Source organism: Marmota monax, unplaced genomic scaffold (genome assembly GCF_021218885.2).
Source record: "Marmota monax isolate L192 unplaced genomic scaffold, Marmota_monax_Labrador192_F-V1.1 WCK01_AAM20220418_F8-fsc00193, whole genome shotgun sequence".
Taxonomy (NCBI): domain Eukaryota; kingdom Metazoa; phylum Chordata; class Mammalia; order Rodentia; family Sciuridae; genus Marmota; species Marmota monax.
In genome coordinates, this window is record NW_026695203.1 from 3,912,735 (window position 1) to 3,933,270 (window position 20,536).

Sequence of the window (20,536 nt, forward strand, 5' to 3'; positions counted from 1 at the left end):
GCTCATACATGATAAACAAGTGCTCTACCACTGAGCCACAACCCCAGCCCCTGAAGACAGTCTTTTGATTCCAGAACTGCACTCTATAAAATGGCTCCTGATGACAAGGGAACAACTTTAACAAAGTCACTTCTCTGAAGGTATCTGTGTAGCAGCCAATCACATGCATGATTTCCTGAAGAAACGATGAACAGTTGCTGGGCATCTCCCTCAGTATGGTGAATGGCTTTACAAAGCATGTTGACCACTTAGAAGTTATGCCATTCCCATTAGAGATTAGATCACTTTCAGGGAAAGAATGGAGGTGAAGAGAGAAGAATGGGGAGAAAGGAGAAATTAGAGGAAGAGAAGGATAGAGGAATAGGAGAAGAACAGGAAAGGATAAATATGAACAAATCATAGAAGGTCAGTGCTGCAAGAACATTTGGTTTAGACTGTTTAAAATATGAAGAAACTGAGGCCCAAGGAAGGAAATAAGACCCAAGGAAGGAAATGACTCATCAAGAGTTACCTAGTATTAGGTTTGGATGTGAAGTGTCCCCCAAAAGCTCATGTATAATACAATGCAAGAAGGCTTAGAGAAGAAATGATTGGGTTATGAGAACCTTAACCCCATCAGTGGATTAATCCCCTGATGGGATTAACTGAGTGGTAACTAAAGACAGGTAGGGTATGGCTAGAGTATGTGGGTAATTGCGGGGCATGTCTTTGGGTATATATTTTATATCTGGTGAGTAGAGTCTCTGTCTCTGCTGCCTCATCATCATGTGAGCTGCTTCCCTCCACCACACTCTTCTGCCATGATGTTCAGCCTCACCTTGAGCCCCAAGGAATGGAGCCAGATGTCTTATAGGCAGAGACCTCTGAAACTGTGAGCCCTCAAATAAACTTTTCCTTCTCTAAAGTTGTTCTTTTCAGGTTTTTCAGTCACATCAGTGAAAAAGCTGACTAAAACACCTAAGAATTTAGTTAAACCGAGAAGGGTTTGGAACTATAGTGTTTAATATGGTAGCCTCTAGGCACTTGTAACTACGGAGCTCCTGAAATATGCCTAGTCTGAGTTGTGATATGCTGTAAGAGGAAAATATGTATTGGATTTCATATGGGGAAAATGTAAAACAAATCAGTAGTCTTTCATGTTGATTATAGGTTGAAATGATATTTTGGATACCTGATAATATTAAAATGAATTTTACCTGTTCAAAAAATGTGGCTATTAAGTTATTTTAATTTACATACATAGCTCTTATTTGTGGCTCACATATTTCTTTTGGACAACACTGGTCTGGAAATCTGATCTCTAGATGAGCATCCCTACTCTGTTTCCTAAAATCTCTTATTTATTTATTTATTATTGTTATTATTATTATTTTTGGTGGTGCTGGAGATTGAACCCAAGGCCTTGGGCATGTGAGGCAAGCACTCAACCAATTGAACTATGTCCCCAGCCCCACCCCAAATCTCTTTAACAAGTCATTCATTTACCTGTGTCCCAGTTGCTGAGGGGAGATCCAGTTACAGTCTAGCTGGGGATAAGACCAAAAGACAGCAAGAGATTAACAGTGCTGGTGGTTAATCAGGTAAGTTCCATCTTATATACTGGTAGAATGGTGTTTTTAACCAGCCCTACTGTTGCCACTTTTTAAACTAACACTTCCTTTACTATTTTGAAACAAAGTTCCTAGATGATATAACCTAACTATACAATTTCAAGAAAATTAGTTCTTAACCATAAAAGAAAGAAAAATAAAAGAAATCCTTTATAAACTAGTAACATTATTTCAATATACTCTATAATGTAGATGTTTGCTGGGTGTGGTGGTGGCACACTATAATACCAGCAACTCAGGAGGCTGAGGCAGAAGGATTGCAAGTTCAGGGCCAGCCTCAGCAATTTGATGAGACCATATTTCAAAATAGATAGGTAGATAGATAGATAAAAAGTCTGGGGTTGTGGGCTCAGTGGTAGAGCACCCCTGGGTTTAATTCCCAGTACAAGGATGTTTGGACCTATCCATGAGATCACTTTGAATGTGACAGTACAAATGCATTCTCTGCAGGGTGCCATTGTTGTTGGTGACGAAGTTCTCCAAAATGGTGAAGAGCTCTTAGCAAATTCATGAACATAACAGAGTAGTCTGCCTTCCATTCATATGGTAGTTATATTCCTTTAAAATCTGGCACATTTTACAAACCCATATAACTACTTTGTTTTTTATATGTAAAACAGCTGTAAGGATCCGATTATTAAAACCAGTTTTTCCACTTACATGAATGCTGAGTAGAACATTGTATGGGATTAGGACAGTTTTGTGATACTACCTTGCAATGTGCAAGACATCGACCTTCTCCCCCAACACTGCCATTTGACAACAAAGTTGCTCCTATACTTTTCCAAATCGCTCCGTAGGAAAGGTGCCATCCTGGTTGGGATCCCACTGTGTCAGCTGAAGACCCCTCCTTCCCTGTAGCCTCATCTTGGTCTGTTCTACTATCACCAGGCTCTAGCCGCCCCATCCTTCCCAATTGTCTTCACTAATTCCCTTCTCTAATTCCCTTCACTAATTGCCTGGGGAACTCTGCTTTGTGTCTGGACAACTCTTACTGAATTTTTTTTTTTTTTTTTTTTGGTTGTTCAAAACATTACTTACTGAACTTTTGGATCTCAGCATTCCCAGTCTAATTCTCCCTGTTTTGGTACTTTTCTGCAGTGGTACTCATCACAATTTGTGATTTATACCTGTTTCATTTTTGGTATGCCCCAAAATGTTTAATGCCTGCCTTGCTCAACTCTCAGCCCTGCAGACAGGACTGGCCAGCTCGTCCACCACTGGTCAGCTCCTACGGTGCCATCGAGACCGCCGGAACTCTGGGTGACAACAAACATTTCTTAAGCAGCTGAATGGAGCTGGGGTGGCGAGGCCAACCGGGAGAACCGTGTTCACCGAAGGCAAGGGCATGTCTAGTCCTGGCGAGGCTCGCGGGGACTAGCGTCCGCATACGCCCCCTTAGCCCTCACCGCTCTGTGGGGCAACCATAGAGAGGCCGCGGGCGGAGCGAGCGGCCGGATGCGGTTACCATAGAGACGGCTGATTGACAGCCAGCGGAAGAGGAAGCCGCGGGCCGGCTGTGAGGTGGCAGCGGCTGCAGCGGCGGAGCAGGCACCTCGGCAGGCACTGGAGTCTGGTCCACCTTCTCGGCCCCTGCCCCCGTGGCGCGTGCGGGGCGCCGCCCCCCTCCGGGTCCCCACACCCGCCTGGGGCCTGTCAACCTCCACCCAGCCTCCGCCGCCCCCCGCCCTGCTGCAGGGGCCCCTCCCGTGGGGCTTGGCGTCCCTCGTCCCGGGCCGAGAACCCGCTGTGTACCCCTCTCCCGGCCGCGACCTTCCTCCACCCGCCCGGCTCCCAGAACAAACCAGCTGGACCCCCTCACTGCAGCCCCGCGGCGGAGGCGATTTATTTTTGATTTGAGACGAACGGCTGAGACGCGCCTTGGGCCTTCTTGCCGTGGTCGCCGCGGGCCGCCCCGTCGGAAGGCAGCCGAGCCTCTGCTGGCCTTTCCCTGGCCGCTGCTCGCCTCACGGTTTGCGTTTGATTGGCTTGGATTGGTCTCGGGGCCTCGGTAAAGCCAGGCAGCGGACCGCTTGTCCACGCGAGAGTGCCGCGGTGGGCCCTCAGGAAGGTGGGCGGCCCGGCCTCGCAGCAGCTGTGATGCCGAGAATACCCGGCAAGATGGCCTCATCAGCCCTTGCGCTTCGCTAAGGCCTCAGTGCTGAGTCACCGTGTCCAGCCACCTCATTTGGGTGGGCTGACCCTCCGGACCGGGTTACTGTGGCCATTGTGTTTGCTCAACAGTAGGGAGGGGGCAGAAGGAGGCTTTGGCTCCTTCCCTGGTGTCAGCAGTCCCTTTTGTATCTCAAATGGAAATGGTGCAGAGGCCAGGGAGTCTTCAGAAAAGGGTCACAGAGGCAGACTTCTCTGGCTGGGCCTTTGTTTTGATGGATTGTGTACTTTTCCCTAACTCCTTATCAGTTGTTACCAACTCTTGACTTGGGCCAGTCTACAGGCATGTCTAGTATTGTCCTTTTGGGGTTAGGTTTTGGCAGTATTGAAATTTGCTTCTTCCCCTTTCTACTGGGAGACAGATTGTCATTCTAGTCGTGAGTGAAATCATTTACATATGCATTGCTCTGGGGTAGATCCAGCACCTTGGTAGTTGAAGACCAAACCGGTGGCACAGTTTTCCTGGGGATGCTGAACCTGGAAGCCTACACACCTTGCTCTCTTGATGATCTCTTTGATCCTGGGTTTCCTGGCTAAAACTGTAGCCTGCTGGAGGCCTGTGCCTATCAACCTGTTGATCATAGAGGCTGTGCCCCTGGGGCACCCACATGGCAGGGCTTGCCATCATGCGACTGAGCTCCCTATTGGCTGTGCTCCGGCCAGCACTTCCCCTCATCCTAGGGCTATCTCTTGGATGTAGTCTGAGTCTCCTGCGGGTTTCCTGGATTCAGGGAGAGGGAGAAGATCCCTGTGTAGAGGCTGTGGGGGAGCCAGGAGGGCTGCACAATCCAGACTCAGGAGTTCAGCCTGACCAAAGCGATGAAGACTTCAAACCCCGGATTGTCCCCTACTACAGGGATCCCAACAAGCCCTACAAGAAGGTACTCAGGTGAGGATTATTTGTGTGTGCAGTTCCCCAACACTGGCCTTGGTCTTGGGCTGCTATGTAAGTCCTTGTCTCTGCTTCAGTGTGAGGTTCCTTGGAGCAATTCTTTGTCTTATTTTTCCCTCCTCAGGTCTTAGAATGTCTCACTATTGGTACTAAATTAGCGTCCACTGATTTGAACAGGGGAGAAGTTGCACAACTGCTCTAATCCCCCCGAGTAGACCCCCTCACCCAATTAATCAAGTGTCAGTGAATGCTCACTCTAGGAGTTAATTGATAATGATGAGGAAAGAAGTCTCTCTCTTCTCTTTCCTCAACCCCAACTCACTCATTCCTAGGGGTATCCCTAGAGGGTGAAGAGTTGACCCCTGCTTGCTGGTCTCTCCACAGGACACGGTACATCCAGACAGAGCTGGGCTCTCGTGAGCGGTTGCTGGTGGCTGTCCTGACATCCCGAGCCACACTGTCCACTCTGGCCGTGGCTGTTAACCGCACAGTGGCCCACCACTTCCCTCGGTTACTGTACTTCACGGGTCAGCGAGGGGCCCGGGCACCTGCAGGGATGCAGGTGGTATCTCATGGGGATGAGCGGCCTGCCTGGCTCATGTCAGAGACCCTACGCCACCTTCACACACACTTTGGGGCTGACTACGACTGGTTCTTCATCATGCAGGATGACACCTATGTGCAGGCCCCCCGCCTGGCAGCGCTTGCTGGCCACCTCAGCATCAACCAAGACCTATACTTGGGCCGGGCAGAGGAGTTCATTGGCGCAGGCGAGCAGGCCCGGTACTGCCATGGGGGTTTTGGCTACCTGTTGTCACGGAGTCTCCTGCTTCGCCTGCGGCCACATCTGGATGGCTGCCGAGGAGACATCCTAAGTGCCCGACCTGATGAGTGGCTTGGCCGCTGCCTCATCGACTCTCTGGGTGTCGGCTGTGTCTCGCAACACCAGGTGACGGCTCTTTCAAGTCAGTCCTAGTCCCTAATGAGTTGGTGGCAACAGAGTGATTGCTCTCCAGGCTAGGTGTTAGAGGCCCTCATTTTGTCCTTGCCAGTCACTGGCCTTTCCCTTCAGCACTCTCTTGCTCACCCTTGGCATTGTTAAGATCCTGGAGCCATCAGAAGTGCATCTTGTCAGGAATCCCTGGGAAAAAAAGGGGCCCCGACTCACCAATCCTCCCCATCTGCCTGTCTCCCAACACACACACTACAGTTAGGGACAATGTGGGAATGTCCTAAAGGTGGCCATGCTACAGAGAAGAGCCATGACCCCTTTTCCAGTGCAGAGAGCAGTGCTGTCTTACTGGAGAAGGGCAGAAGACCCCAGAGGCAGGTCGTCCTTCAAGGCAAAATATTGGCAGAATTTTCTGTCTTGTGGCTTTTATTCCCTTGAAGAACAGTGGGATTGTTTCTGGAAGAAGGTGTCCCTAGTTGTCCACTTGCTTTCTGATTCCCAATGTGGGCAGAGAGAGTAAGAACTGAGGTCAGGGGATCCACTGAAGGACCCCCGCTTCAGCCTGCTCTAAAGCATCTGCAGTAAAGGTGTGAATGCTGAGTGGCAAAGGGTGCTTTGGGACAGGCAGGCTTTGAATGCCGTGTTGATCAGTCTGATTGGTCCCTCTAGGGTCAGCAGTATCGCTCCTTTGAACTGGCCAAGAATAGGGACCCCGAGAAGGAGGGGAGCTCGGCTTTCCTGAGTGCCTTTGCTGTGCACCCTGTCTCCGAGGGCACCCTCATGTACCGGCTCCACAAACGCTTCAGTGCTCTGGAGTTGGAGCAGGCTTATAGTGAAATAGAGCAACTGCAGGTAAGCTGAGGAACAGCAGGGAGTCCCAAGGACAATAGCTGGAGGGTCTGAGGGAACCAGAGGTATCCAGGCTTACTGAGAGTGGGCAGCTGAATGGGGGCTGAGCCAGGCCGCATTTGATGGTGAGGTGGGAAGGGCTGATTTTGCCTAAGTTTAAAACAATGACAGAGACAGGGGTCCTTGGGGGTTCAAGGCAATCATAGGGTAAGCTTCTGCAACAACTTGGATAAGGTGATCTCAGGATCAGGCAGAACCATTAGCTCCTCTCCACCAAAGAGGCAAAAACCCAGAAGTTCCTGAACCTCTAAAAGTGCCCACAGAAAAATCCAGGGCTAAAAAGGAGAGGGATTCTCTAGTTGAATGTGGGGTCGTTAGAAGTGGGGTATAGGTGAGAAAGAGTTTAGTCATAGAGAGGTGGTGAGTCCTCCAGGCATGGGATAGAAAGGTTGTCAAGCTTTTGCATTTTGAGATGCTTTGGCCTGTGCAAAGCACACATTCTGCCTCCTCACAGCAGTTGTATAAGGTGGGTATCATTTATATTCCCTTTCACTTTGTACCTAGAGAATGTTATATGCCAGGGATTAGGTGACTACCAGAGCTCAGTTGTTGGAATCCTAGAGCCAGGCAGCTGGTGCCGGGTAGGATCCTGGAGCTGACACTAACTTGAGGTCTCTTCCCTCCAACCTAGGCTCAGATCCGGAACCTGACAGCGCTGACCCCTGAGGGGGAGGCAGGGCTGAGCTGGCCCATTGGGCTCCCAGCCCCTTTCACACCACACTCTCGTTTTGAGGTGCTGGGCTGGGACTACTTCACAGAGCAGCATACCTTCTCCTGTGCAGATGGGGCTCCCAAGTGCCCGCTGCAGGGGGCTAGCAGGGCTGACGTGGGTGATGCTGTGGACACTGCTCTGGAGCAGCTCAATCGGCGCTATCAGCCCCGCCTGCGCTTCCAGAAGCAGCGGCTGCTCAATGGCTACCGGCGCTTCGACCCAGCACGGGGCATGGAGTACACGCTGGACTTGCTGTTGGAAGCTGTGACTCAGCGGGGACACCGACGGGCCCTGGCTCGCAGGGTCAGCTTACTGCGGCCACTAAGCCGGGTGGAAATCCTGCCTATGCCCTATGTCACTGAGGCTACACGCGTGCAGTTGGTGCTGCCACTCCTGGTGGCTGAAGCTGCTGCGGCTCCTGCTTTCCTCGAGGCCTTTGCAGCCAATGTTCTGGAGCCTCGAGAGCATGCACTGCTCACCCTGTTGCTGGTCTACGGGCCCCGGGAAGGTGGTCGTGGGGCCCCAGATCCATTTTTGGGAGTGAAGGCTGCGGCTGCTGAGTTAGAGCGACGGCACCCTGGGTCGAGGCTGGCCTGGCTAGCTGTGCGAGCAGAGGCCCCTTCCCAGGTGCGACTCATGGACGTGGTCTCCAAGAAGCACCCTGTGGACACTCTTTTCTTCCTCACCACTGTGTGGACGAGGCCTAGTCCTGAAGTCCTCAATCGCTGCCGCATGAATGCCATCTCTGGCTGGCAGGCCTTCTTTCCAGTCCATTTCCAGGAGTTCAACCCCGCCTTGTCACCACAGAGATCACCCCCAGGACCCCCAGGGGCTGGCCCTGATCCCCCATCCCCTCCTGGTGCAGATCCTTCCCGGGGGTCTTCCATCGGGGGCAGATTTGACCGGCAGGCATCTGCAGAGGGCTGCTTCTACAATGCCGACTACCTGGCAGCCCGCGCCCGTTTAGCTGGTGAACTGGCAGGCCAGGAAGAGGAGGAAGCCCTGGAGGGGCTGGAGGTGATGGACGTTTTCCTCCGGTTCTCAGGGCTCCACCTCTTTCGAGCCGTAGAGCCAGGGCTGGTGCAGAAGTTCTCTCTGCGGGACTGCAGCCCACGGCTCAGCGAAGAACTCTACCACCGCTGCCGCCTCAGCAACCTGGAGGGGCTGGGGGGCCGTGCCCAGCTGGCCATGGCTCTATTTGAGCAGGAGCAAGCCAACAGCACTTAGCACTCCCTCCTGGGGCCCTGCCCCCCCTACATTTCCCATGCCTGCCTTAGTCCCAGGCAAGGCAAGGCAAGGTGATGGACAGATGGAGGGCTTGTTACTGTACTTTTTAAAATAAGAAAATGTTATTAAAAGTGTCTTCTGCTAAACTGTTTTTAGGTCTAGGGAAGATGGAGTAAGAAGAATCTGAGGGAAAGGTGTGAGGCGTTTGTCTGGAGGCACCCATTGCCTCTCCCACCCCATTTTCCATCTCTCCCTAGTGCCCAATGACCACACAGTGCTGTCAGGTGAATGACCTTTAATCCAGTCCTCCCTGCCCCACAAGGCGGCAGAGGGGTGAGGCCAGAGCCCAGGGCCAAGTGCTGGTCCAAAGTGGTGCTCGTTCGCGGGCTCCTAGGTGTTGCGCACAACCAGCGACTGCTCCAGCTCCTGCCTGCGCTGCTGGATCTTTAGAGGAGGTGGGAGCAGGAGCAGGGTTACAGTGCTCCTGGTGAGTGATCAGAACAGCCTACCTACCCAGCACCCTGCCCTGGAAGAGAGTCTGGGACAGGGAGGCCATTGCATGGTGGTGGTGGGGGGGGAGGGATGGACAAGTATCACCACGGGGAACAGCAAGGCCCACCAAGTGAGAAGGAAGATTTCCTTTGGAACAGAGGAACAGGAAGCCTCGAGTGCAAGGGCTGCTCCTTACCTTGCAGTAGAAGTAGCGGCTGACGGCTTCCTGGGACCAGGGCTGGTGGTAGAACTCAGCCCGACGCTCCTCTTCGGGATTGCCAGCCACATCTGTCATCACCTGGGAGGGAGCATGGGGTCAGCCCTGAGCCCCGTCCCTTACCTGCCCCTAGTGTACAATGTTTATAGTCTTTCCCCATGTGCTTGTTTCCCACTCCAGTGCTCCCTGAGTCTCCCTCTTCACCTTGAGGTCCCGGCTCTGGGAGCGGAGCAGGTCTTGGACATAGCCTTTGGGGTCTCTGGAGAAGCTTAGCATGAAGTCCCTCTGGATCTTGAGCTGGTTTATGGACTCAATCGTCTCATGGATCTACAGGTAGAAAGATGATTTCCACCTGGCCATGGTGATGTAGTGAGGATGGGAAAAGGAAGAGGGTGGGGAGGGAGGAAAGGGGAGGAAGGAGGGGCTGGCTGCTTCTGTGAAGGACAGTCCCTCAGCCCTGCTTCCTCAAGTCCCAGAGAGGGTGGGGGTGGCCAGAGCTATCTGTGAAATAAGGTTGACTTCAAGCACCAGGTAAGGGCCATGTATCCCTTATCTCTTTAGAGGCCCACATGCTGGTCTATTCTGAGTGTGCTCTGTCCTCTCTGGGTCAGTGTTCTACCTCAGCTCTGGGCTCAAGCCCCACCTTACTGTCCAGAGCACTGATCTCCTGCTGGTTGGCTGTAGACAGGAGGAAGCTGCTCATCTGTCCCTTCAGTGGTTCCTCCACTTCCACATCAATGTCATAGCATGCTGTCTTCTTCTGGTCTGATGGGTCCACACTGTCAGGGAAGTCCAGTCCTTGGCATCCAGGAGGTCCTCACAGAGGCTCAGGGCCCAGGGCTGGGGCAGGTGCTGGGAGGGGTAGGAGAGATGGGGGAGGGGAAGGAGGTAGGAGTGGGCCAATTCCCTGGTCTAAGGAGCCAGGTGGGGCCACCTCACCTGATGACGTGGTTGATGACAATCGGATCAGGGGGTAATAGCAGGGCTGTGAGGCGCTGGGGAATCTCAGAGAACTTCAGCCGGGGACAATCAAAAATCTGAAGGGGGGTGGTTGGGGAAAGATCACTCTTCTGTATGCTTGAGGCAATTATGACTATAGTTCTAGATTTTTCCATCCTGGAAAAGTTCCAAGAGGCTGAGAGCAGATTGGATTCCTTGATGTTCAAGGGGATGGGACTGGGCTGGAGGTAGAGTCATCAGCACTCTGATGGGATTATGTGGGACCCTCAGCCTTGCCTGCAGGGATATCAGTCCTGCCTCTATTGTGTACTGTGTGACCTTGAATGAGTTACTTGCTCAACACCTCAGGCCTCTGTGTCCTGATTTCTAGAATGGGTTTCTCATAGGGTATCCTGAGAAGTCAGTGAATCGATATACACAAAGTGGTTGGAACAATGCCTGGCACGTGGTAAGTGCTCAATAAACATCAACTGCTATTTCTACTCCTCAGGTTTATCTGCTGTGTTTATTTTAAAATGCATTAATAACAGTACTCTATTTTGGTAGATTTTTTGCCAGATCCCACCTTGCAACAATTTGATTTTCCGAACTACTCAGTAGATTAGATGGGACAAATTTAATCTTCTTCAAAGAAAAGAACAAGGTGCAGAATAGCAAAGTAACTTAGCCAAAGTCTAGACCCAGGACTAGAACTCAGGGATCCTAACTCCTAGTGTCAAAAATATTACATTCCAGAAAGCTGTTGGCCTTGTAGGGTTCCATATCTTCCTAACTTTGGGAAACTAAATGGATTGGCTGTAGCACAGAGCTAGTTCATGAAAGAGCCTGTGCTAGGTGCTGGCCTCCTGGCTCCAAGGCCATGGCTGTGACCTGGCAGGAAGGGCAGTCATTACCTTTGGAGAGGTGCTTCCCCCGATGGAGCTTCCTAGATCCCTGGGTTCAGGAGAGAGGTTACCTGTTGGAAATACTTGTCCCCATTGATGTATTCCTTGTCGTGGGAGTCCTGCAGTCTATTGGTCTTCACATACTGCCACAGGGCCTGGACAATGGCTGAGCGGCTCTGTGTGTGCAACCCTAGCAGACGGGCCAGGCGGGGGTCCAGTTTGAACTGGGGAGGCTGGGAAAAGGTGACCAGGAAAATTAGGTTGAAGGGAAGGAATGGGAAGAGCTCAGGAGCAGGCAGCTTGGGATTGGGGCCTGTGGTGATGAGGCTCCTTGGAAACATGCTCCTGGAGAAGGAGGGGTAAGGAAGAGAACCAGAATGTGCCCAAGAGGCTGTGTGGTATCTGTAGAGTGGGGAGGAGCACAGACCTGGTAGTCCAGCATGAGGAGCAGGGTGCAGCGCACACTTAGGTCCCCCGGCCTCTTCACCTGGAACCCATCTGTCTCCTGGGTTGTGGGCGTCCGGTGCCACTGTCCAAGGGGAAGACTTGGGTCACTCACAGGCCCATCTGGATTGGTGGGGCTAGGGCTTTAGGGTGTTCCCTGATCCAAATCTGTGCGTGTTTTTCAGGGCCTTGGGCCTGTGGGAGAGTGGGGATTCAAATGCAGAAGAAATCTGCCTTACCTCAACGAGGTGATTATCAGGGCCATAGAGATCTTTGTCCAGCTCAATGACCAAACTCTTGAAGAAGGAAGAGAACTTCCGCTTCTGCTTGCTGGGCTGTGAAAGAGGAAGAGGGACCGTGGGGGCAGAACAGGGACCATGGGTGCAGAATGGGCCAAGTTGGCAGCAGGTAGGCAGCATATAAGAGGCAGTCCTCTAGACTCATCCCAGGCCCACCCATCACAACCAGGGCTGACTCCCCAGCCCCTAGCATAAACATCTAATTGTTCTCCACTCAGCCCATACCCACCCCAGGACACCTGGAGAGACCTGGGCCAGGACGTACATCATCCAGGAGCTTCCCCTCCACCCGCAGCTCCCAGGAGGCAATGCTGCCATCAGAATCCTCTGCATCAGGCTTCGCAGGGTTAAAAGTATTGGAGATATAAAGACGTAGCTTCCGCTTTTGCTGTAGAAATAAAGAGTCTAGTACAGAACCAAGGCACTGTGTCTGCACCCTAGGGCCACCCTGCTTCCCTATCCTGGGCACAGCACCTAGAGCCCTCTTCCTACCCCCACACTAAGGCACCTTCATGGGCCTCTTCAGTGCTTCCTGGATGTCCACCCGCTTCCGCATGATGGTTTGATCCAGTTTCCTCTCAAATGCTAGGAGGTCCATGTAAGCCTGGGACTCGGGAACCAGCTCCCGAATCTGGAGGAGCAAGGCAGAACAGGGCTCAGCCAATTGTGTAATAGGAAATGTGAACTTGTTGTGCAATCCTAGGGCACAAAGGATGTGGAGGGAGCCATCTGGTTTCAGGGCCTGGAATTTTGAGGGTGTGAATAGGATCTCTTCCCAGGATTCCATTATCCAGCCTTGAGGGAGGGGTCTCCATGTGTGGGGATAAAAGTCACTTCTCCTCCAGGGGAATCCATGTAGCTCATCACCAGGAGGAGGCAGCACCCTGTAGGCACTAGTTTGTCAGCTACCTTTGGGTCCCTGCAAAGTGGCGAGGGACTCTGGGGTTCCTAAGACAGTTAGGGGTTATCATTTCTTATCTCTTGCCCTGACACCTCACTAGCCCCCACATCTGATATCTCAACTGTGCTAACTCACACCCAACTGGGTCCCTCTATGATGCCCAAGCCTTCTGGTCACCTTCTGTTCCTGTCATACCACCTGGCAGGTTCTTGACCCCTCTTTGTCCCATGCTTCTGTGTCTTCAGACCACTGGTACTCAATCCCCTAAACCTCTGGCCCTGTGTTCTGCCTCCCCTGCACCCCCATGGCTCACTCCTTCCCTATGCCCCACCCAGCCCTCTGGCCTGGGGAGCCTTACTTCTTAATGAGCTTTTTAAACAAAAAAGTGAAAGTGGCTTTGACGCTGGAACTCTCCTGAGGGGGAGGGGATGGCAGAGAAGCAGAGGGTGGGGGTGGGCTGGGGGCTGCTGTGAAAGGCACTCACCCTTTGAGGGAGGATTTTGTCAGCCATCTTCCTCCTCTTGGCACTGTACATTTTTTAAAGAAAAAACCAGGTTACCATGGCGACAGATCTGGGAGTAACGAGGCCACCTGCTAAATTATCCCGACATCTCCGCCTGCCTGGCTGGGGTTCCCACAGCCCGCTTGTCTGTCCGCCTGAGGGGCTACAACGATGGTTCATGCAGCTGATGCTCTGTCCTTTCTTGGGAATCAGGGTGACCTGTTCCTCTTCTGTCCTGGGAACCCCTTCCACACCACCAAATCCTCAAGACCAGAAAAATTCAGACTTAGGAGGATGGGGGGGTAGGGGTTTGCTGCCAAAACATGGGAGCTGAAGTGTTTGAAGCAGGTTGGGGAGTAAGGAAGGCAGAACAGAGAAAGTACAGGTTCTGAGGACCTGCCTTTCCTTCTAAGCAGGGGTGCACAGCCACTAGGCCTGAGCTTAGAATAAGGGAAAGAGGTGATCTCTCCTCTTGCTCCTGGAGCAGGAGGTGATGGTGTAAAACTGGACTTGCATCCCAGGGTGCTAGGCTTGGAAGGGACCACGGTGCTCCTATCTTTGGACCACATGCCAACAGGGCAAAGAACATATCACATCCACAGGGACCAGGCGGGGCACGCATGGATGCTCTCCCATGTGGGTATAACTTCGAGATGAAGCTAAGTTGGATGGGGTAGGCAGCAACTAGGATTTGGACTCTTGACCAGCCAGCTAGCTGTATCTGACTCCCACAAGCACCCCAGAAAACCCTCACGGGTTGTGTGAGAGCAGCCTAGCCGATGGCTTACACTGCCCCCTTGTGGTGTTCTCACCCACTGCCCCCTCCCTATCCAGAATCCATTGGAAGGCTAGGCAAGCAACTCACCAAAAGTCTGATTTGTTCGAAATAAAGTGTCTACGTGAAACTCCCCATTTATACAAGATAAATCTGGGAATTATTATTTGCTATACAAAATGATGATTCCCTTTGCAAAAGAATTTGTCATGGGGTTCCTATAAATGGTGAATTTTCCTTTGTGTAAAAAAATAATAATGAGGTAAAATTGATATTACACCTTTTATAGGAATCCATCTGTTGTGCAAAAGAAAGCATGTGTATTTGGCTAAATACTGATGCCCAAAGGGGCATCTGTCTTGCCAGGACCCATCAGGGGCTTGTGAGGTGCCACCAACTGCTCAGACAAGTAAATGGGATGGCCCTGGTGGCCTGGGGTCAGACCTAGTCCTGAGGTCGAATTATGGCTGCACTTCAGCCTTGGAGTGCCTAAGAATCACCTGAGAAGGACTGGGCAGAGACCACCCACCCAGAGCGAATCTCCAGGCTCCACCCACATGGGCAGAGACTCCGACTGAGATTTGGAGTGGGCTCTGAAAAGCGCAGCCAGGGAGGGGGCAGGAAGGTTCAGCGAAGAACCACACTTTGGGAAACAGCTAAAGCTCTACCCTCAGTCTTACTGCCAACTCCCCCTCCCCGCCCCCAAGACTGAAGCATCAACCACAACCTGGGGTAAGGGAGGTGAGAAGGACTTCGTGGGCGACAAGCAGAAGGGCTAGGGGCGCGTGCAAGAGAAGGGCCACTGGCTGCCGATGGCTGCAGCCTGTTTCATGGGCACACAAAAGATCCAGACCAGTGCCCCCTAAACCCACCTCCCCAAAGGGCATCGGACCCAGGAAGACTCTTTTCCTGCTAACCATTCTTCCTCCGGCTTCCAATACCGGCAACTCGCCCACCTGCGGGTCCTGCCCCGCCCGCCCTGCACGCCCCTCAGTGCGGGGGGGGGGGGGGGGGCACTCACCTGCGGCTCCGTGCGGGGGCGGTGGGCACCGGCTGGCCCTGGCTCTGTGCCTGGCTCTGCCCGGGCGGGGGCGCTGCTCGCTTGCGGGCGGGCTCCATGCCCGCGGGGGCCAGGCCGGGTCGCACGGCGGGGCTGCCCATGTACGGGGAGCCCGGGGGGCCCATGGGCGCCCCCTGGTGGGGCATCCGGGCTCCAGACGGCATCCCGGGGCGCTGGGGGTGGGGCGGGGGTGAAGCAGAAACCGGCACCCGCGGGTCAGACCTGGGTCCCCGGCCCCAGGCTCCCGGAGCCGGTGTCCCCGCCCCTCGCCGAGACCCTGGGCTCGTGACCCTGAGCGCGGAGCGATGGGTGGGAGCGATGGGTGGGAGGGGCAGGGGCGCGGGAATCCGCGCGGCTTCGGCGGAGGGGGTTCGGCGTCTTGCTGCAGGAAGCTAACTGAAGCCAGGCAATTGCCCAGGGCATTGCCGAGCCTCGGATCTGCGGAAGGTACCGCGAAGATGAATATTAATGGCGCCTTTCAACCTTTCAAAGGATGTTCACATCCGCTTGCTCCTCTGCAAGACAGACTGAGCAAGTTCCTTCATCCCCACTTGACAGATGAGGCAACTGTGGCTCAAGGAGAAAAGCGACCTCGCCAAGGTCACGCCGCTGCTCCTGTCAAAGGCGGGCCCCTGAACCGCCCCAGTTTCCTGAGGGCCAGGGGTTTTGCTCTTGGTGCTTCGTTGAGGTTAGGGGCTGAGCTTCCTCCTCTGACTTCAGCTGCGCCCCTTCCCATTCCCTCCTTCCTAGTCTCCAGTTCTCACCCCTCCTCATATCACCTCCTCTCCTCTGTTCCCTGATTTTGGCCCCACAATCTCAAACCTTGCTCCCTTGTGCTGACTCCAAATTTCCACAACCAGGGGCATCACGGACTTAGGCTGGCCCCTTAATTTCTTCCAGGGTGAAGTCTGGAGGCAGGGGAAGGGCACCCAAGAGGGCTGAAGTGAGACCCCTGCCAGGTTTCTCTGGATGAGGGAAACTGGGCTAGGAGTGGGTTGCCAGGGGGCCTGGGGTGAGTCAAAGGCCCAGATCTTCATGAGCATCTATCTCTGCCTCCTGTTTGCCTAGATCAGAGATGGCCATCCCATACTTTCTCTACTCTGCACTCCACCCCTTTGAAAGCAGAAATAGGGAACCTATGGGACCCTGGAGAGGGAGATGAGGCAGGTTGTAATCCCTTGCCACTTCCCCTGGGAAGTCAGATGGGTCTAGATGAGTTATAAATGCCTCCAAGTGAGGTGTTCAAGACCCCACTTGTCCAAACCCCAGAAAGAAGATGAAGAGAGCAATAGGAAGGTTCAGGAGCTGTACAGTAAGGGGAGGTGGGATTGGGACTGGGACGAAAGGAGCAGGAAGGAGATTATGGAGAGAATGATGTGGGCCCTGATATCATTTAACCCCACCATGTCACCTTCAGGCATATGGAAGAGCCCTGACCCTGACCCTGACCCTGGGCTTGGGGCTTGGTGTTTCTGTTCCTGCACCCTAACACCCTCCACCCCCAGCCAGCAGCTGTTTCTGCCCATCTCTTCCACAGTGGAACCTGTGTCTGCCTCCCCCACCCCACCTGATCCTGTCACTCAAGCCTCCAGAATAGAGCCCAGACTTGGCCATTCCCCACTAGCATAAATGGGGCACTGGGAGTGAGCTCACCAAAGCTCCAAGTTTTTCATATTCAGATCCACATGTAGAGCCCTTTCTCCACTAGATGGGCCTTTTAAAGGACTCCCCAAAACAACAAGGTTAGGATTGGCCCTACACAAACACCCTGGGAAGCCCCTCAACCCCATCCCTAGACTCTTGGGACTGAGGACAGGCTGCCTCAGGGAAGCCCTCTTCCTTATGGGCTGCTCTCCCATCCATCAAGGTCAGAGACACTGACTGACTTAGGGAGAGCCCCTGAGAGGGAGGCTCCCAGGGCCCCCAGGGACTGTACCAGCCACCAGCACCATGCCTATGAGGCCAATATTCTAGGAACTTCAGTCTCTCTCACTGAGAAGGTGCCTTCCTGGGGTCACAACCAAATTTGGCCATGATAAACCTGATTCTGCCTCCACACCCTTCACCCATCCCCAGTCCTGGAGCCCCTGCGTCTCCCCTTCCTACAGCCCTCCCAACCTGGCCCCCTACTGACTCAGCTCAGTCCTCCATCCCTTCAGGTCCCCAGGCTCCCTCAGTCTCCCCACTGCTTTCTCAGTCTGCCTGTGGTGGGAGTGTGCAGTCTAAAGGCCTCATGTCCCTGACTTCAGTTGTTCGGTCATCAACTTCTGGTGGCTGAGCCTGACAAGGGACCCTCAGACCTCTTGGGGTTCATTCCTAGAGTGGGCCTCTCCCTGATCCTGATGGCAGAGGCCATGACCAAGCCCCAGAGCCCTCCTGCTGGGATGCAGCGGTTTTACTCAGCCAGAGCTCTCTCTGGCAGTGCCTCCAGGGTCACCTGCTTCTTGCTCCCCAGACACAATCGGAGTGACACTGTCCCAATGGATGAACAGGGGACAAGGCAACACAGTCCCCCACCCCACCCCCACCCCCAGGGCAGGGGTACCTGGGCCCACCAGGAAAAGAACGGAAGACAACATGTCGGGTACAGAGGGGACCCCCCACTTGGGGGGGACAGGCGGCAAGTCCCACCCTCCTCCCCTGACAAGAGCCCATGCCAAAGCCTCCCTTCCCCGTCACCGTCACCGCGCGCCCATCCCCAGCCCGCCCTGACGACGTGTTCGGATGCCAGGGCGCCGGCACAGTCCCGGGGCTGGGCCGTGGCCGTGGCGCCCCCACCAGAGGGGTGGGAGAGCGGGAGCGCCCTCGCGGTCCCTCCCGATCGTCCCTCCATTCAGCCCGAGCCAGCTCGCTCGCCCTCCCCCGCTAACTTTCCCCCACTCACCACCCCATGGACCAGAAACTCAAAAAGTTTGCTTTTCGTGGCTTTGCGCGCCCCTCCGGCAACTTCGTCCGCGGCCATCGGGGTGGGCTCAGCGGCTCCTCTCACTCTCTCTCTCTCTCTTCCTCTTTCTTTCCCTTTTCTGCCTTTTTTTCCCTCCAACTCTCCCCTCTGAGTCCTGCTGGGCTCTCTCACACTTCTACTCGAGCGGAGTGGGGAGGGGGCCCCTTCAGGGCTGCCCTGACGGCCCACGGCCCACGCCGCCGCCGCCCGCCCGCCGCCGCCGCCGCCGCCGCCGCCGCCGCCGCGGCTGCCGCATTCCTGCACTGATAAGACAGAAATAGTCCGGCGGCCCGGGGTCTGCCTGCGGACTCGGCGGGGACACAGCAGCCCGCCTGCACCCCGCGCTGTCCAAACAGCTCAGATAAGCGGCGAGGCGCGCCGACGAGCCCGGCGCTGGGCAGCGGCGCTGCAGCCGAGGCCGCCCGAGGGCCGCGGGCGGCGGCGCGGGGAGGGGACGTCAGGGAGGTGGCGGGGGGCTCGCCGGCCACCGGGCTCTCGCCACAAATAGTTTCTCGGTTAGGGAATTCGCCGGCAGGGCCAGGCAGGGAACAGCCAGTTCCAACTTCCTTCCCCCAAGTGGCTCCTGCTGCATTTCTGAGGCCCTTTCCCCAGAGACCTGGCAGGCCAAGTAGGGAAACATTCGCTGGAAGGAATCCGGGGGGAGCCCGAGCCCGGAGGAGGCCTTGCTCCTGCCCCAGGGCCGGCAGCGGTGGGTGTGCCCGGGAAGGCGTTCCCCAGCGCCCGCAGATGTGTGTGCCCTTGTCTCGCACGCCTGGTGTGTCCGCACCCTTTTGTGGCACAGCGCGGTGGCTGTGGGTGTGGATGTTTATGTGCGTGCACAAACGCCTCGTCTGTGTGCCTCCCTCCACGACAGCCTCCAGTGCTGCGCGCGTGCGTGTGGGGCAGGACACGGCCTGTGTCTTTCAGCTCTGTGTGAGTCTATTTCTGGGTTTGCGAGCCTTTGTTTGTCTCTATGTGAGAAAGTGAGGGCAATAGGGGAAGTATTTCCGAAAAAGGGACATGGATCGGGCTCAGGAGAACAGGAAGAGAAAATGTGAGGAACGGACCAGAGTTGGGGAGGGTGGGTGGGTGGAAAGAATGAGGCAAGAAGGGCTTGATGGCCTTGGAGTGGGGGTGGGGACCCAGAGGAGCTGAGGCATCTGGGTACGGTGGGGCCAACCTCAAGACCCAAAGAAAGCAGGGGTGTGGGGTGGGGAGATGTGGGAGCCCCAGAAAGGGCTGGTGTGAAGGGATCTGGCAGTCCCCGGAGTGGAGCAAGGACAGTAAGGAGGAGGGGCAAATCCTGCGATCCCGAGACTGGGAGCCCGCCCGTCCGTGCCCCCAAAGCCACGCCCTTCTCTCCTCCTCTGGAGGAGGAGCCCTTGAGCTGCAGGACAACAGTGGGTCAAGTTTATAGGCTTGCTGGGTCTACAGTGTCAGAATCCAGGTGAGGGAGGGGTAATGCCTGGAAGAGTTTGTTGGAACACTTATTTGAAGGTGAGCCCTGAAGACCTAGCATTACACTGGGGAGGGGGGGCATGACCCTTCAGAATGCCTTCAGAAGTCAGGACAAAGTACAGAGGGAGTGTTCCACTAAGAAGTGTTTTCTGCAGCCTGATTTTCCCTGGGCTCTGCCTATTCAGGCACCCACTATCAATCTGAAAGGACAGAGAGGGCATCTGGTCCAGGATGCCAACACCTCTACCCCTGCACCTGGGAGACTGGGCCATGCTGGGGTGGTGGGGGGGGGCTGTTTCCATCAGCCACAGACCATGAAGGTAACCTGGGGGAGGAGGGTGATCCCCTGTCCGTCTGCTCGCCTTCTACCCCCTACTCATTCTTATTTCAGAGGCTCTCCTTCTGCGGTTCTTTGCCTGCAATGTTTCCACTTGCTCTCTGCCTGTCTCGTTTCACCCACCCATAGAGCCCAGCTCAGGCCCACCTCCTTCCAGAAGCTTTCCCTGACCGCACTCATGGGCACAGGTCTTTTTCCTTCCAGATGACCAACCACATCTACCCTGGCCATGAATTGGTATTGGACTGATGTCTGATGTGCCCTGTGCTTCGTGTGTTAGGTTTGGTTGTGGCACCTGAGGTCACAACTTCATCTTGGTCCCATGTTCCCTCCATTCCTGGGCTCAGGGGCTCAACAACACCAAAAGCCTAAGGATGCCTGCAAAGCTCAACAGGCCAGTGGACAGAGCTGGTACTCTGCCACTTACCTGAAGGTGTGAATCATCAGAGCTTCCCACTGGGGGCTTCTAGCAGGAACCTGGGAAACCATAGGCCATGGAGGTTCTGGACTTGGGGTTAGACACATATAGGTTTTGTGTAAAGCATAGTGTTCTCAACTTTTGGAGAGACCTTCGGGGAAAGAAGACAGCAGAGGACTGGGACTGGGATCCCCACTGGGGCAGCTGGGATGACAGAAGGGCAGCAGGCAGACACCCAGCTTTTGTGAGGGGGTTGGGAAATTCTGGGTTGGTCTTGGTGGTGGAGGAGGTTCCCTGAGGTGGTTATACCAAGGACTATGTGGATACCAATCCCAAGGAACAGGTAGGTGAGTGTCAATCAGATCCCTAGA

At 54.5% G+C, this 20,536-nt stretch overlaps 2 protein-coding genes across 5 annotated transcripts in view; one reads left to right on the forward strand and one right to left on the reverse strand.

Moving 5' to 3' along the window:
• The first annotated feature begins 3,104 nt into the window (after positions 1 to 3,104).
• Positions 3,105 to 8,620, forward strand: Chpf2 (chondroitin polymerizing factor 2). Of its 2 annotated transcripts, XM_046429769.2 has the most exons (4): positions 3,106 to 4,671; positions 5,059 to 5,623; positions 6,296 to 6,478; positions 7,167 to 8,620. In XM_046429769.2, the coding sequence occupies exons 1-4, from the start codon at positions 4,391 to 4,393 to the stop codon at positions 8,472 to 8,474; spliced, it is 2,337 nt and encodes a 778-aa protein (XP_046285725.1). In that variant the 5' UTR covers positions 3,106 to 4,390; the 3' UTR covers positions 8,475 to 8,620. The 2 variants fall into 2 exon arrangements, with proteins under 2 accessions (XP_046285726.1, XP_046285725.1); XM_046429770.2 differs by lacking the exon at positions 6,296 to 6,478 and having other exon boundaries at positions 3,105 to 4,671.
• Positions 8,621 to 8,754: 134 nt separating this feature from the next.
• Smarcd3 (SWI/SNF related, matrix associated, actin dependent regulator of chromatin, subfamily d, member 3) overlaps positions 8,755 to 20,536 on the reverse strand; it is a 32,682-nt gene continuing 20,900 nt past the window's right edge. Inside the window, exons 1-13 of one of the 3 annotated variants that reach the window (XM_046429772.2) lie at positions 17,893 to 18,159; positions 14,970 to 15,181; positions 13,156 to 13,198; positions 12,279 to 12,401; positions 12,000 to 12,158; positions 11,711 to 11,806; positions 11,455 to 11,556; positions 11,099 to 11,260; positions 10,123 to 10,220; positions 9,827 to 9,962; positions 9,388 to 9,510; positions 9,163 to 9,264; positions 8,755 to 8,918 (exon numbers count right to left, since the gene is read on the reverse strand). In XM_046429772.2, the coding sequence (XP_046285728.1) occupies positions 8,865 to 8,918; positions 9,163 to 9,264; positions 9,388 to 9,510; positions 9,827 to 9,962; positions 10,123 to 10,220; positions 11,099 to 11,260; positions 11,455 to 11,556; positions 11,711 to 11,806; positions 12,000 to 12,158; positions 12,279 to 12,401; positions 13,156 to 13,198; positions 14,970 to 15,181; positions 17,893 to 17,970 (1,488 nt within the window). In that variant the 5' untranslated portion in view covers positions 17,971 to 18,159 and the 3' untranslated portion in view covers positions 8,755 to 8,864. Of the gene's footprint in view, positions 8,919 to 9,162; positions 9,265 to 9,387; positions 9,511 to 9,826; positions 9,963 to 10,122; positions 10,221 to 11,098; positions 11,261 to 11,454; positions 11,557 to 11,710; positions 11,807 to 11,999; positions 12,159 to 12,278; positions 12,402 to 13,155; positions 13,199 to 14,969; positions 15,182 to 17,892; positions 18,160 to 20,536 lie in introns of those variants that run through there. The other 2 variants (XM_046429773.2, XM_046429774.1) reach the window with 2 other exon arrangements.

Excerpts from the sequence above, each read along its gene's own strand:
- Chpf2 (XM_046429769.2), top strand. The coding sequence starts at position 4,391 with ATGGCAGGGCTTGCCATCATGCGACTGAGCTCCCTATTGGCTGTGCTC. Across the intron at positions 5,624-6,295 it reads GCTGTGTCTCGCAACACCAG|GGTCAGCAGTATCGCTCCTT; the intron begins GTGACGGCTCTT and ends TGGTCCCTCTAG. Across the intron at positions 6,479-7,166 it reads GTGAAATAGAGCAACTGCAG|GCTCAGATCCGGAACCTGAC; the intron begins GTAAGCTGAGGA and ends CCTCCAACCTAG.